Source organism: Tachyglossus aculeatus, chromosome X2, assembly GCF_015852505.1.
Source record: "Tachyglossus aculeatus isolate mTacAcu1 chromosome X2, mTacAcu1.pri, whole genome shotgun sequence".
Classification (NCBI taxonomy): Eukaryota; Metazoa; Chordata; class Mammalia; order Monotremata; family Tachyglossidae; genus Tachyglossus; species Tachyglossus aculeatus.
Genome location: NC_052100.1, coordinates 19,736,230 through 19,751,922, shown reverse-complemented (window position 1 = coordinate 19,751,922; position 15,693 = coordinate 19,736,230). Strand labels below are relative to the sequence as shown.

The following is a 15,693-nucleotide window of genomic DNA, read 5'->3' as shown; positions in this document are numbered from 1 at the left end:
GTGAGTATCGATGATCTCATGGAAGATTGATATTGTCATCTTGAGTGAAACTCTCTGTTCCTGGGAACCTTTTCCCAATAGTTCTGATCTCACATGGCTATGGGTCTTCCCCACTACACTCTATTCTGATTTCAGGATTATGATTTCTATATGTTGAGGCTGGAGGGTGATGCTGGCAATGGACTCTCTGACCAGTTGAACCTGCTGTCCAGTGAAGGGAACCCGATTTCACAGTATGGAACATGGCTGGGCGTCACCTAGAGTATGGGCCAGATTGCATAGCCCTAAATGGTATTACGTGAACTGGCATAGAGGGAATCCACCACCCATATTAGCCATGAAGCATGGAAGAGATGTTGACACTATATATTATCCAAGGATTCATATTCCATGGCTTCAACTACCATCTTTATGTGAATGATTCCCAAATATACACCTCCAGTCCAGATCTTTCTCCTTCTCTGACACATCATATTTCCTCCTGTCTTCAGGACATCTCTACTTGGATGTCCCCACTGACACCTCAAACTTAACATGTCCAAAACAGAACTCCTCATAGTCCCACCCAAACCCCGTCCTCACTCTAACTTTCCCATCACAGTACACAGCACCACCTCCCTCCCTGTTTCACAATCCTGTAATCTTGGCATTATTCTCAACTCATCTCTCTCATTCAACCCACATATTCAATCTGCCACCAAATCCTGTCAATTCAATCTTCACAACATTGCTAAAATCTGCCATTTCCTATCCATCCATCCAAACTGCTACCACATTTATCTAAGCCCTTATCTTATCTCACCTTGATTACTACATCTGACCTTTCTGCCTCCTGTTTCTCCTCTCTCTGGTCCATACTTCATTCTGTTGCCTGGATAATTTTGCTACAAAACCATTCAGTCCACGTATCCCTACTCCTCAAGAACCTTCCGTGGTTGCCTATCCACCTCTGCACGAAACAGAGACAATTGGCTTTAAAGCACTCAATCATTTTGCTACCTCCTATCATACCATACTGATTTCCTACTACAAACCAGCCCATACACTTTGCTCTGCTAATGCCACTCTACACACTTTGTTCTGCTAATGCCTCTATCTTGCCGCTGACCCCCTCGCCCCTTTCTTGCCTCTGGCCTGGAACTCTTCATATATGAAGGACCATCACTCTCCCCAACTTCAAAGCCTTATTAAAATCAAATCTCCTCCAAGAAGCCTTCCCCAACTAAGTCCTCATTTCCTCTACTCCTTTTCCCTTCTGTATCACCCTTGCATTTGAATTTGCACCATTTATTCACCCCACTTCAGCCCCACAGCACTTACGTGCATATCCACAATTTATTTATATTAATGTCTGTCTTTCCCTCCAGACTTTAAGCTCCCTGTAGCCAGGAAACGTGTCTACCAACTCTGTTATGTTGTACTCTCCCAAGTGCTTAGTATGGTACTCTAAACCCAGTAAGCGCTCAATAAATATGACTGACTGATACTTTTGTCCCTAATGATGGCATGTGAAATTCCCTTCAAGGGATTCAATAAAGCAAACCTGACCTAGCTTGGCATTCCATGACAAAATGGCACTTTTGTTTTCATTGATGGACTATCTTTCTGCAGCTCCTGTGGTGCCAATGTTAAAATACACATCCAAGTCCACAACCACACTGTCTCCCACATCAAGCCCCAGCCCAAGTAGGTTCACTTCCTGTTCTCACCTTTAATTTAAAAGTACTGGCTATACTGAGGGAAGGGGAGAGGATGGTGGGTGTGGGACTTGTATAAAAAGGACCAGTTCTGGAGAATCACTCTGAAAATAAAAAAAACCAACAGCTTGATGGTTCGGATTGTACTTTATTTCCTGAATTTATATAGAAGTGGATACTCTTTATTTGGGGAAAGCCATAAAAAATCCTGATTAGTGCAGCACTGTGAGGTTGTAGCTGCTTCTTGAAATGAGCATTCAGGGTAGCAGTGCTGGGTGGGGAAGTTGTCCGTGGGATCTCTTTCCCCAAGGCTCCCCAAGCTTGGAGGTTAGGTCCTGTACAGCTGGGGATCTGTGGGGAGTTTAATATGACCAGAATGCCAGCCCAGTGGAGTTTTTGGCAAGTTGGACAGATTGACCTAGGCCCCAGGCTGGGTCCCTCTTTCCCTGTCTGTGCCTCGGGCGTTTGAAGGCATGCTCTCAAAGAATCACTGTTACTTTCTATACAGACTTGCAGAGTTTCACCTTGAACTTCACCATAAGCAACCTGCACTACATGGCAGATATGGGTGTCCCAGGCTCCCAGAAATTCAACACCATGGAAAGAGTCCTGCAGCGTCTGGTGAGCCTCCCCAACACCTCCTACCTGGCCCTATGCCACTTCTCCTTCTGCCCATCGGGTTCACATATCTCTAGACTGTGAGCCCGTTGTTGGGTAGGGACCGTCTCTATATGTTGCCAATTTTACTTCCCAAGCGCTTAGTACAGTGCTCTGCACACAGTAAGCGCTCAATAAATACAATTGAATGAATGAATGAATGCCCTTCTTCTCAGCCTCTCACCAAGTACTTTCCTCACCAGCTCGACCCTTTGTTCAAGAAGAGCAGTGTCGGCTCCGGCTACTCCGGCTGCAAAGTGATCAGGCTGTGGTGAGAGTCCACGGGGCTGTGGGGGAAAGTTGGGATGATCCACTGATTCCGTCGCTGCTGTCTGTCATGCTGGAGTGCTCCACCAACTCACTCCACCTGACATGGCTCTTCTCTTTTGCTATTGCTCACTTTGTTCCTCCCATGTGAACCTTCTAGCTGTACTGCATGCTCAAGTCTCCCACCTTCATCTCCTTTGCTCACACTGTTCTCCCAGTAACGATTCCTCCCCTCACCAAATCAGATAGACTGTAGCTCTCCCCACATTCAAATCCTTCCTAAAAACCCACCTCCTCCAACATGCCTTCCCTCAAGAATTCCCAAAATCCCAAGTCATACAAACCCATCAGCCATCTCTAGCACTTATGGACCAACTTAAATTTATACTCAGTACCAGTAGATATATGTCTGTCTTCAATTTTTTCATTTTGATTACATTGTAAATACTTTTCGTTTTAAAAGCGCTTAGTACAGTGCTCTGCACACAGTAAGCACTCAATAAATATGATTGAATGAATGAATGAATCTTCCTCATTAGAGTGCATTCTTCTTGCAGGCAGGGAATACTTCACTTGTTTGCAGTTCCCAACTAATTATTACAGTGGATTGCACCTAGTGGGTCCACAACAAATGCTGCTACTAATACTCCTATTTCCCTCCTCTTCTTCCTCCTTGACTGTGCAAGGACTCAACCAGCCCAAAAGCATCATTCCTCAATCTGTCCCTGCCCCCCTGACATCCTGCCAGCTGAATTGCCACAAGCCCTCAAAAAAGACATTGCTTTCTGTGTATTTCACGGTTGGGAATGGCCGGTCCCAAGTGGTTCAAACCAGCCCTCAATCTGAGTGGCCACTTCTGGGGCTGTTTGGGGTTATGCTGGATGTAAACACCCAGAATCTGTTGGCTACCTCAGTCATTCTCATAATTGATGCCCCTTTCCCAGGTCGGTGAAGAACAGGGCGGAAAGTGGGGTAGATGCCACCTGCACCTACAGGAAAGGCCCCGCCATCTCCAGATTGGACCGAGAGGAGGTCTACCGTGAGCTGAGTAGCCTGACTAGTGGGATCACCAAGCTGGGCCCCTACGTCCTGGACCGGGGCAGTCTCTACGTCAACGGTGACCTGACTTTTTCGGGAGGATTGGTGTCCCCCAGTACCACTTTCCCTCTTCCGTCAATCCCCTCGAAGGGAACTGTTCCCTTTGCTGATCACTTCCTCTAATGCCTGAACCCCACCATTCCTTCTCAGCCTCTTCCATTGTCTTGTCTCCCAGCAGCCCTCACAACTCCTCCCTGTTCCAGGCAGATGAGATTGAGAAAGACAGAGAATTTAGTCTTGGGAATGGGAGTGGCAGGGGAAAACAAGGCAACTTTTCTACCCAAGAACATGCCAGCTCCTGGGGCCCCTCTCCATTAGCCCTGTCTTCCCTTACCAAATGGATCTCCCAGTGATACTGCCAGGCCCATTGCACCTAAGATCCTGTAGATTTCTACTCCTCATTTTTCCTCTCCCAAAATCCCAGTGCCCCTCATTTCATTGCCATTTTGTCATTTCAGGCTACAATGAATGGACACCTGTCCATCCTGTAATGGGTGAGTAGCAGTGATTTCATGGCCGACTGATATTGTCTTTAGTGAAACTGTGTATTTCTGGGTCCCTTTTCCTGCATCTATTCTGATGTACCTATGGGTCTTCCCCACTGCATTCCATTCCGTCTTCTGGATTGTGCTTTCTAGATGTGGGCATTGGAGGGTGATGCTGGAAACTGAATCCCTGACCAGTGGATCCTGCTGCCCAGTGAAGGGTATAGGCCAGTCTTGATGGCCCCTAGATGGGTTTATGCAGGCTGGCCTAGAGGGAAGCCAGCACCCATATTAGCCGTGAAGAGTTGGCACTACGTATTGCATGAGGATATTGGTGACCCCAAGCAATGGCACGCGGACTTACCTCCAAAGGGTCCAATAGAGCAAACCTGATACAAAATGCCACTTTTGCTTCATTGATGGAATATCTTTCTGCAGCTCCTGTGGTGCCAACGTCAAAATCCACAATCAGGTCCACAACCACACTGTCTCCAAATCAAAGACCCAGCCAAGGTAGGTTCAATTCCCGGCCTCTCCTCCATGGAATCTCTAAGACTATGGATGCCACTGAGGGTGGGGAAGAGTAGAGTTGCTGAGGGGTTAGTGTGTAGAAGACCAGTACTGGATAATTGATCTGAATATAAGAAACCAACAGCTTGATGGTTCAGAGCGTGTGTTATTTCCTGTGTCCACTTTGTCGTGGAAATTTTTTCTTCTCTTCAGTGAAAACTCATGTAGAACTCTGATTAACTCGGCAGGGAAGGGTTGTAGCTTATGCCTGGAATGAACACTCAGGGCAAAATGCTCTTTATGGAAGTTCACTTGGGGACTCTGACCCTTTGAGTACCAGTGCTATGGAGGTCAGGTTCTCTCCTGCCAGGGCCGGGATAGGTGCGTTAAATCTGACTCCTAGACCTAGATGCCAGCCCAACGGGACCAGCAGCAAGATGGGCAGAGGTCTCTCCTTTCCTGTCTGTGTCTCTGGAGAGTGCAGGCCACTCTTTGAGAACAATTGTGATTTTCCCACACAGATTTGGAGCGTTTCTCCCTGACCTTCACCATAACCAACCTGCGCTGCACAGCAGACATGGGGAGCCCGGGGTCCTGGAAATTCAACACCACAGAAAAAATCCTGCAGCGTTTGGTGAGCCTTCCCAATTCCCACCAGCCCTGCCCTATGATGCCCCTCCCCTTTTCTTGTCAGATTCACATGCCCTTCTCTCCAGCCACTCACTAAGTCCTTTTCTCTCCAGCTCGACCCTTTGTTCAAGAAGAGCAGTGTGGGCTCTGGCTACTCTGGCTGCAAAGTGACCAGGCTGCGGTGAGAGGCACTGGGCTGCGGGAGAACGTTGGGATGATCAACTGATCCCACTGCTGCTATCTGTCATGCTGAGACTCTCTAACAACTCACTCCACCTGACATGGCTCTTTTCTACTCACACGATTGCTCTTATTCCTACCATGCCAATGTTCTGGCAGGACCTTACTCTCCCACCTACATCTCCTGTCTCCTGCTGTTCTCCCGGTTTCTAATCCTCCATACCCCCCAAATCAGATTGACTGTAGCTCTCTCCACATTCTAACTCTTCCTAAAATCCCACCTTTTCCAACATGCCTTCCAGCATCAATTTCCAATATCTCAAGTCATATGTTGGGTAGGGACCGTCTCTATACGTTGCCAATTTGTACTTCCCAAGCGCTTAGTACAGTGCTCTGAACACAGTAAGTGCTCAATAAATACGATTGAATGAATGAATAAACCCATCAGCCATCTCTAGTATTTATGAACCGAGTTAAACTCATCCTCAGCACTGATGAATGTGCTTTTACTTAATTGAACATTCATTTTTAAAAATTATGATTACTCTGTTTATAAATGCTTTTGGGTTAATCTCCCTCATTAGACTGCACTCTCCTTGCAGGCCAGGGGATACGACACCTGTTGTTTGCACTTCCTTATTGGTTATTACAGGGGGTTGCACCTAGTGGTACATAACAAATGCTACTACTTCTACTATTACATTTACTACTACTATTACCTCTCTCCTCCTCCTTGGGTGTGCAACGATTCATCCAGCCAGACAATAGCATGGATCAGTCTGTCCCTGCCACCCTGGCATCCTGCTGACTAAACTGCCAAGGGGCCTCCCTAAGGGAATTTCATGCTTGGTGTTTCAGGGTTAGGACTTTCCAGTCCTGGGAGGGATCAATGTGCTCCTCACCAGCCCTCCATCTCAGAATGGTCACCTCTGGGGCTGTTTTGGGTTATGCAGGGCCCATACACCCAGATTCTGGGGGAGAACTTGGTCATTTTCACAGTTGATGCCTCTTTCGCAGGTCGGTGAAGAATGGGGTGGAAAGTGGGGTGGATATCGTCTGCAGCTACAGAAAAGCCCCCACCACCCCCAGATTTGACCGAGAGAAGATTTATCACGAGCTGAGCCGCCTGACGATTGGGATCACCAAGCTGGGCCCCTACATCCTGGACAGGGACAGTCTCTATGTCAATGGTGACTGGCCTGGTTCAGGAGGATTGGTTTCCCCCAAATCACTTTCCTTATGCATTCCAGTCTGCTCATGGGACCTGTTCCCTTTGACGTTCTCTCCTGTATGTCCTGAAACATGCACTGGTCACTTCCAGTCCTTTCCCACTGTCTGCATCCAGGCAGCCCCTCAGGTCCTCCATCTCAGGCTGATGAGAATGTCCAGCTGAAGGGGCAGGAGAGGGTGAACAGGGGTGCATCTTCACCAGGCTGCCAGTTGTTACTATGTCAGCTTCTGCCCTACCTGCCCCATTTCACCCCCTCCTCCCAGATCCAGCATCTCTTCCTCCAGAGGGGCCAGTCCCCCAGAACCCAAGATCATAGAGCACCCTGCTTCCCCTTTCTCCTTTTCCAAACACCCGGGTGCCGCATTTTCATTTCTGCTCTGTTCTTTCAGGCTACAATGAATGGACAGCCGTCCGCCCTACGATCGGTGAGTATTAGGAGATTGCATGGCCAACTGATAATTTGTTCTTGAGTGACAATGCCTGTCTCTGGATCCCCACTCCCTGGGCTAGACCTGATAGGTCCTGGGACACCCTTGTCCTTGTTGCATCCAGTTCTCCAGCTCTTGTCTCCCGGTGGTGGGGACTGGTGTTGATGCCACTCCCCGCCCTCCATCAGATGGAGACCATGCTTGCCAATGAAGGGAATATGGTTTGCCATTGAAGGCACAGGGCTGTGCAAGGGGTTTCAACGACCCCAGTTGGCCTATGGATTTTGCCCACAGGCTTCTGGGGGAGCCCTGACTCAGCTCAGCTTCACCAAGTAGAGTTCAGCCAGTCCCAAACATTCCGTGTTCTGCAGTGACCAGCCCCACCCCCACAGCAATAGAATAAAAGATACCCTCCATTCTCTGGAGCTCCCCGACCTCCACAGCTCCAATGAGAAAACCCTGACTATGATCTTGGTCCCACAGCCAAATTACATTTTACATAGAAAAGATGAACTCCATTCCACTGGACTAGTCATAACAGGGCCTAGGGCAGGCCCATCCTGGAGCACCCCAGCCTCACGCATGTGCTTCCCAACAGTGAAGGCCTTGGATGATGTCTTTTAGACTGTGAGCCCACTGTTGGGTAGGGACTGTCTCTATATGTTGCCAATTTGTACTTCCCAAGCGCTTAGTACAGTGCTCTGCACATAGTAAGCGCTCAATAAATATGATTGATGATGATGATGTCAGTGACTCCCTGACATGCAGATCATGCTTGCCATTATAGAGAATGTGGTTTCACGCTGAGTGTTCACAGCTGTGCTTCCTGATCTCTCCTATTCCTTTTGCAAATGCCCTGTAGGTAGAAGTCCACTGTCCATACCACAAATGTTCCCTGGGAATCTTCTCCTGCAGCTGCCTTTTTACCACTTCCCAATCTCTTGCTTTGTCTTCATTGTGGAATGAATTTGCAGGTTGCAATCTTCCTTGGGAGTTCCAGGCCTCTTCCTAAGTTATTTCCCTTGGCTATGCAGCAAATTCAGCAAAAATATGTCCAGAAATGATGTCTGGCTCAGAAATGTTCCAGACATGCCCAGATAGTCACCTCTACCATGCAGACTCCCCTCATTCCAGGGGAACGAGTCCTTTTTCCACATTTCTTTGCTTCTTCCTTTGCAGGCTCTTGCCCTTCTGAGTGAGACAGCGACATTGGCTCTAGAGGGTCTGTGTGCTGGCAACCCTTCTGAGTGGTGCAGATGTGGGAAATGTACCCCCTCTGGCAGACAACACCCAATCAATCAAATTCATTAAGTGCTTACTGTGTGCAGCACTTCCTCCAAACAGGAGGAAGGGAGTGAGCAAGGGGTCAGCAGTGGGAGAAATGAGAACAAGGCACAGTGAGTAGGTTAGCTTGAGCAGATTGAAATTGCTGGTACGTGGGCAGGGAATGTGTCTACCAACTCTGTTATATTGTACTTTCCCAAGCTTAGTACAGTGCTCTGCACATAGTAAGAGCTCAATAAATATGATTGATTGATTGAGCACTTACTCTGTGCAAAGCACTGTGCTGAGCATTGGGTTAGACCCCAGATTTTCAGATCAGCCATCCCTGCCTCACATGGGGCTCATAGTTGAAGGGGTAGGGAGAACAGAAAGTGGAGGCAGTAGGTGTATACATCTCAATCTAGGAGTTTGAAAAGGATTGTGGGTGGGAAAGTGGGCAATTCAGTCAGAGCCAGGAATTAGTTTTAGTACAGGGGAGACATGAGCAATCAATCAATTGTATTTATTCATTCATTCAATCATATTTATTGAGTGCTTACTGTGTGCAGAGCACTGTACTAAGCGCTTGGGAAGTACAAGTTGTCAACATATAGAGACAGTCCCTACCCAACAATGGGCTCACAGTCTAGAGGGGGGAGACAGACAACAAAACAAAACAATTAACAAAATAAATAGAATAGTAAATATTTACAAGTAAAATAAATAGAGTACTAAATCTGTACAAACGTATATACAGGTGCTGTTGGGAGGGGAAGGAGGTAGGGCGGGGGGGATGGGGAGGGGGAGAGGAAAGAGGGGGCTCAGTCTGGGAAGACCTCCTGGAGTGCTTACTGTGCACATAGCACTGTCCCAAGTGCTTGGGAGATACAATATAGCAGAGTTGGTAGACATATCCCCTTCAGCAATAGGAGCTTACAGTCTAGAGGGGAAGACAGACATTAATATAGATAAATAAATTATGGATATGTACACAGGTGTGGAAGCCATCAGACAGTGGATAGCTGAAGATGGTGATTGGGGAGGGAATAATAATAATGATGGCATTTATTAAGCACTTACTATGTGCAGAGCACTGTTCTAAGCGCTGGGAGGGAAGAAGAATGGGTGCCAGTGTTTTCAGATGATAAGAAGCAATGGGGTCAGAGGCACAGGTATAGGGTAGATTTTGAAAGCAGATGGGTTATCTCCTCTTGAAAGTCAGCTGGGATCAGTTGGATGAGAGTGAGCTAATGGAGTGTGATCCTGGGGATGGGTGGTTTAGAACAGTGACAAGAGGAGAACTACTATTACTACTACTTCCACCACTACCACCACCATTACCACCACCACCACCACTACTACTATAATGACAGTAATGACTTCCTCAAAAGTTTTGGCTCATGTCATTTCTGCCTGATTTTCTATGCTTTTAAAGTGTAAGGCTGGTCCATGAATGGCCACCAGGTTGTTTGGAAGGATGGCCCAGTCCTTTCCCCACCCCCAGCCCCAGGGTATTTGGAATGATTTGGAAATAAATTGGCTTTTGGCCAATAGGAGCTGGGGGTGGAGCCAAGCTCTGTTGGGGAATGAGGCTCTCTTTCCTGGGAGCTGGGCCTGAGGTAGGAGGTTGGATTCCTGCTCTGAGGGAGATTAAGGCCTGATCCAAGTAGTACAACCTGGGTTAAAAATAAAGGCTAATGTGGGTTAACTGAGGTGGATCATTTCAGCCTCAACTCCAGTCTTGGACATAGGGGCTGATGCAGACTTCTTTAGGAGTGGCTGGTGTGAAGCAGCGTGGCTTAGTGGAAAGAGCACCGGCTTGGGAGTCAGAGGTCGTGGGTTCTAATCCTGCATCTGCCACTTATCAACTGTGTGACTTTGGGCAAGTTACTTAACTGCTCTGCCTCAGTTACCTCATCTATAAAATGGGGATTAAGACTGTGAGCCCCACAGGAGACAACCCAATTACCTTGTTTACCTGATTGCTCCAGTGTTTAGAACAGTGCTGGGCACGTAGTAGGTGCTTAACAAATACCATCATCATCATCATTATTATTAATAATAATTCCATTACCTAACTTGGAAACAGGAGGCTGGATTAGTTGATATCTGGAGAGCCACTCGAGTTCAAGGATTTTAAGATGTTTCCTATGTTCACCCAGAACTGAAGGCAGAGATTCAGCCTGAGACAAATAAGCCTCAAAACTTCCGACTGTACTTCACCATCATCAACCTCACATATTCCTCCGACCTGAAAACCCCCAACTCTGAGGCATTTCAGAAGAACAAAGAGAATATCGAGAGAGTGGTAAGCAAAGCTTAATTTGTAATGAGAGCAGGGACATAATTTTACATATTGAATGTGTAATAATAATAATAATAATGTTGGTATTTGTTAAGTGCTTACTATATGCCAAGCACTGTTCTAAGCACTGGGGTTGTAATACGTTGTAAGGTAATAGGGTTGTCCCACGTGGGGCTCACAGTCTTCATCCCCATTTTACAGATCAGGTAACTGAGGCACAGAGAAGGTAAGTGACTTGCCCCAACTCACACAGCTGACAAGTGGCAGAGCCGGGATTAGAACCCACGACCTCTGACTCCCAAGACCGTCTTTCCACTGAGCCATGCTGCCTCACAGCATGTCTTTGAATGTGTGGAGGTATTGTTGCTATTAATACCAAGGACTACGATTAGGCATAACAAATCTATTTGAAAGAACAAACTACTGATACCTGTATGAGTGCTAGGTATACACAAGCGTAAAATTGTGATTTCATTTTTCCTTTCATACCTGAAATGGTAAGCCCAGAGGTACTAGAACTGAGCCCTTGCACACCCTGGCATAACCTGGCAGTGAGCTTGTCAGACACGCGACCTGTTCTGTCCTTTGCTCCTGGCAAATTTGTGCCCAGAGTTCAGTCAAGCTGGTTGCCAAATCAGCAATGTTGCTGGGAGAGGGAATAAACAGTCTTACTGTGCAATCCTGGGAAAGAGCTGCAGAAGAATGATACATAATAATTGTGGTATTTTATAAGTGCTTATTATGTCCTAAGCACTGTCTTAAGAGATGAGGTAGATACAGTCAGATGAAAGATAATACCTGTCCCACATGGGGCTTGTAGTCTAAGGGGAACAGAGAACAGGCACTGAGTCCTAAGTTTACAGATGAGAAAACAGAGGCACAAGAAAGTTAAGAGACTTGCCCAAGGTCACACACCAGGACCAGATCTCCTGACTCCCAGACTGTGCTTTTCCCACTAAGGCTATGCTTGGAGAAGGGATCAGAGAAAGTTAAAGCAGTAAAGAACAGGATCAGTGGAAGGGCTCAAGAAGAGAAGATTGTAGCAGTGAGGTGCAGGGTGTGTGTGGGGGCGGTCATGATAACAATTTTCAATTTCAGTTCTGCCATAGCTCATATTTGCAATTCATGTTTGGCTAGAACATAATCAGGGAATCTGGGGACTGTTCTTCTGAGAATGGGACCTGTTTGGGCTCAGTGGGCTGTGTGATCCAACAAACTACTTGTGTACATTTGCATGGTGATGGAGCATTTCACTGCTGTTTTAAAAAGAGGTTTCATAGGACTGCAACTCTCTTGTTACAGGAGAACTGGATGTATATGCAGGATGTAAACAAGAGACTTGAATGAAAAGGGTTGCATTGGAGGTTTTTGGTTGGACAATTGGAAAAGCTATCAATTAATTAATCAAGGGAGTTGGAGTGATAAGTGGAGGGAGCTGTGGGGTCCAGGAAGGATTTGGTTTTTTTTAGGGTAGGGGGAACATAAGCATATTTGAAAGCAGTGATGAAGATGCCATTGGAAAGTGAACAGTTGAAGAAAGCAGTCAGGGAGGGAAGAAGGGAGGGGGCAAGCACTTTGATAAGGTGCGACAGGTTGAGGTCGGAGGCTCGGGTGGAGGGGGTGGATTTCTAGAGGAAGCAGGAAATCTGCTCTTGGGACGCTGCTGGGGAAGATGGGAGACTTGAAGAAGAAGTTGAAGAGAATTGAAGTTGAGAAAGCTATCTGGTGGTTGTTCAACCCTGGAATGGGAGAGTGCAAAATTTCCTTCCCTGGTTACCCATAAGAACACTCTAATCACCCTTCAGCCTGGCCTGGGCTCAGTATCTCCTGCCACCTCCATCCGCATCAACATCACTCTTAACAAGCATTCTTGGAGGGTCACTTCCCAGTGAAGCACTGGGCTGGGCATGCAGAGCCCTCTGTAGTGTGCCTACGAGGCCAAAGATTTGGCTTCCAGGTAATTTCTCCCTTTCTTACAGCTCAACACAGTCTTCAGAAACAGTAGCCTTGGAATATATTTTTCCAACTGTCAAATCCAGGATTTCAAGTGAGTCTTCATTCTTCTTCTTCTTGTTTATGTGCCAAACACTGTTCAGAGTGCTGGGGTAAATACAAATTAATTGGGTTGGACACAGTTTCTGTCCTCACAGCCTAAGAGGGAGAACAGACAATGAATCGTCATTTTACCAATGAGGAAACTGAAGCACAGAGATGATAAGTAACTTCCCCGAGGTCACACAGCAGGCAGGTGGTGGAGCCGAGATTAGAACCCAGGTCCTCCAATTCCCAGGCCTGTGCTCTTTCCACTAGGCCATGCTACTCTTCAGGTCACGTCTAGGTCACTGTGGAATGTTTTCCTTCAATTTCACTACCCAACGTCTCTGAAATATTAATTACCACCTCCAGCTGCCAGAGTTTTCTATCTGAATCCTACAGGGAATGCTCAGTTAAGACCCTAGCATCCTGAAGCTGAGAGAAATGAACAGTTTTGGGATTTAGGGAATTTCCTGAGCTGCTATAGAATTGGGGAATCTTCTTCCCCCCAAATTTTTAAGAATCAATCAATCAGTTGAGTTATTGAGCACTTATTATGTGCAGAGCACTGTAACAAGTGCTTGGGAAAGTACAATACCACGGAACAATACAATAGAAACAATACAGATGCTCAGTTCCTGATTTCTGGCCCCCACCAGGATAGGATCTGGGTTTCTGCAGCAGAGGGAGACTGCTTGGGGACCAAGGAGGCCAGTGCCAAGGCTGGAGCTCACAATACCACAAGTCCCTCCGAGTTCCAGGCCCCATGCTCTATTTTCATCTAATCCCAGTCTCCATGTGTCCAGGCCTGTTCCTCCAGGCAGAAATACAGGTGTAGATGCCATATGCCACTTCAGCTGGAGCCCTGTGTCCAGAAGCTTTGACAAAGTTGCTGTATATAAGGAATTCATCCAGCTGACCAACAATGGCACCATGCTGAAGGACTTTGCCCTAGACCAAGACAGTCTGCTTGTAAATGGTAAGGAATGAAGTGCCTGAATTGTGATTATTAGGGATTCAAAGAGTCCACGGGCTGGAAGGGATCATGGGCCTCTCCGAATCCCAGAGGGTTCTGGAATCCAGCACAGGAATTGTTAACTTCCCCAGCCTGGTTCTCAACCTTCCCCTTGTCCCCATCCAGTCGCTCACACTCAGTTCCTTTCCTTTCAGAGTATACTCCCAAAAGGACTGGGGAAGTGACAGAGAACTCTGGTGAGTTTTACAGAAGCTGCTGCTTGTCCTGTACCCTCGAAAAGAAATTCTACCTAGTCTGGACCCCTCTTTCCCCAGCCCCTCCCCCCCCGCCCCCAGCCATATCCCCAGCCCCCATTGCTTCGCACAGTGTTCTAACTCTTGCCCCTCTTCCCCTTATATCCCGAGCCCCTGATCTGCTGCTCCCTAATGTCTGCTATTTCCCTAGACCTGTCTTTTTGGGCCATCATCCTCATTTGCCTGGCTGTCCTCCTGGGACTGATCATCATCTTATTTTGCTGCTTCCTGGTGAGTGTGCCCTGTGGAAAGCTGAGGTGGCCGAGGGACTGGATAACACCCCCAAGACAAATGATCCCTGGCTGCGGAGAGGGTCTGGGGTCCTAGCCAAATCAGAATCAAAGAAGGGGCTGTCTTGGATGGGGCACAGATTCCCTCATAGCAGTCACCTTGGGTCCCGGGCCTGTTTCTAGTTTGAGGATCTATAGAGCACTTGGCACAGTTTCCCACACTGGGGAAGTGCTGTTGGTTTGACACCCTCCTCTCTTCACCACTGAACCACCCACACTGTCCTTTTTTTAGCCACACAGCAGTCCTCTGACATACCCTGAGGTCTCACGGCACTCTTCACTCTCTCACCCCAAAGGCAGTGGTGGTGGGATTTGGGCTATTGAGAAAGGCAGAAAGAAGGAAAACACCTTCCTTCAATTAACCTAGGAGGAGGTGGTAATATGGAGGTACTGGGCACCCCAAGTACTGGTAGTTGAAGGAGGGAGGTGGAAAGGGAGAGCAGGAAGCAGTGATGGTACTATCCAAAGCAAAAAGCACTGAGCTCCATGCCCTTCCTCAGAATCAGTCAATTCAATCCATCAGTGGTATTTATTGAGAGTGGCCTGGGGGATGAGCACTGTACTAGGCGCTTGCAAGAGAACAGTACAATAGAGCGGGTAGTAACAATCCCTGCTCTTAAAGAACTTATGGTCTAAGCTTCCTGTAGCTCCTCTGTGAGGGACCCAGCCCTACATGAAGTGAGACAAGCTTAGCAAATTGCCCCCAGGGCCCAAACCGAGTCTTGGCATCCCTGACCCTGGTTGGGGGTGGAGGGGGAACGGAGGAACTTCATTACTCCTCTACCCAGGTCACCCTGTGTCTGCGGAAGAAGGAAGGCAGTTATCAAGTCCAGCAGATCCAGCAGCAGGATATGGGCTGTTACTTTCCTCACTTGGATATGAGAAAAATGTAGTGAGAGGCTTCCAAGAACAGCAGGCCTCTAGAAGCTGCCTCTTTCCCATCACCCGGAGTCCAAAACCCCTGAAAAACACTTTAACTCTGCCGCAACATCTTCTTTACTGCTTTGTAACCAAAGGATGCTTGATACATTTAAAACGAGAAAATTAACTTATTCCTGAAAATGACTCTTGGAGTTTTTTCTTGATGAGAATCCACCTAGACTGAAGTTTGGCTCCTAATTTACCCCAGTGACAAGCTACAGAGGTATGCATAGTGGGAGCCCAGATGAAGGCAAGCTCCCTCCCAAAGGAAAAGTAGCAAGGGCTCAATCATTAAGATGGCAGCCGGAAGCTCCCTCTCACTTCCACCAAAACTACCCCACTAGTACTCCTGATTTAGGTTCCCGATGACTAATGAATCCTTAGGAACATCTCTGAGTGCCTAGATTGTAGGTCAGATTCTAACAACC

The 15,693-nt window shown here is 47.4% G+C and overlaps 1 protein-coding gene across 6 annotated transcripts in view; it reads left to right on the top strand.

Annotated features, from left to right (window-relative positions):
* LOC119949508 (mucin-16-like) overlaps positions 1–15,406 on the top strand; it is a 37,837-nt gene extending 22,431 nt beyond the window's left edge. For 4 of the 6 annotated variants that reach the window (XM_038771346.1, XM_038771348.1, XM_038771344.1 and 1 more), the window contains 16 exons: positions 1,612–1,686; positions 2,206–2,318; positions 2,558–2,625; positions 3,566–3,738; positions 4,178–4,213; positions 4,643–4,717; positions 5,236–5,348; positions 5,458–5,525; positions 6,542–6,714; positions 7,145–7,180; positions 10,609–10,754; positions 12,731–12,798; positions 13,592–13,764; positions 13,956–13,997; positions 14,206–14,285; positions 15,133–15,406. In XM_038771346.1, coding sequence (XP_038627274.1) covers positions 1,612–1,686; positions 2,206–2,318; positions 2,558–2,625; positions 3,566–3,738; positions 4,178–4,213; positions 4,643–4,717; positions 5,236–5,348; positions 5,458–5,525; positions 6,542–6,714; positions 7,145–7,180; positions 10,609–10,754; positions 12,731–12,798; positions 13,592–13,764; positions 13,956–13,997; positions 14,206–14,285; positions 15,133–15,237 — 1,544 coding nt within the window. In that variant the 3' untranslated portion in view covers positions 15,238–15,406. The remainder of the gene's footprint in view (positions 1–1,611; positions 1,687–2,205; positions 2,319–2,557; positions 2,626–3,565; positions 3,739–4,177; positions 4,214–4,642; positions 4,718–5,235; positions 5,349–5,457; positions 5,526–6,541; positions 6,715–7,144; positions 7,181–10,608; positions 10,755–12,730; positions 12,799–13,591; positions 13,765–13,955; positions 13,998–14,205; positions 14,286–15,132) is intronic. The other 2 variants (XM_038771345.1, XM_038771349.1) reach the window with 2 other exon arrangements.
* The last annotated feature ends 287 nt before the right edge of the window (positions 15,407–15,693 follow it).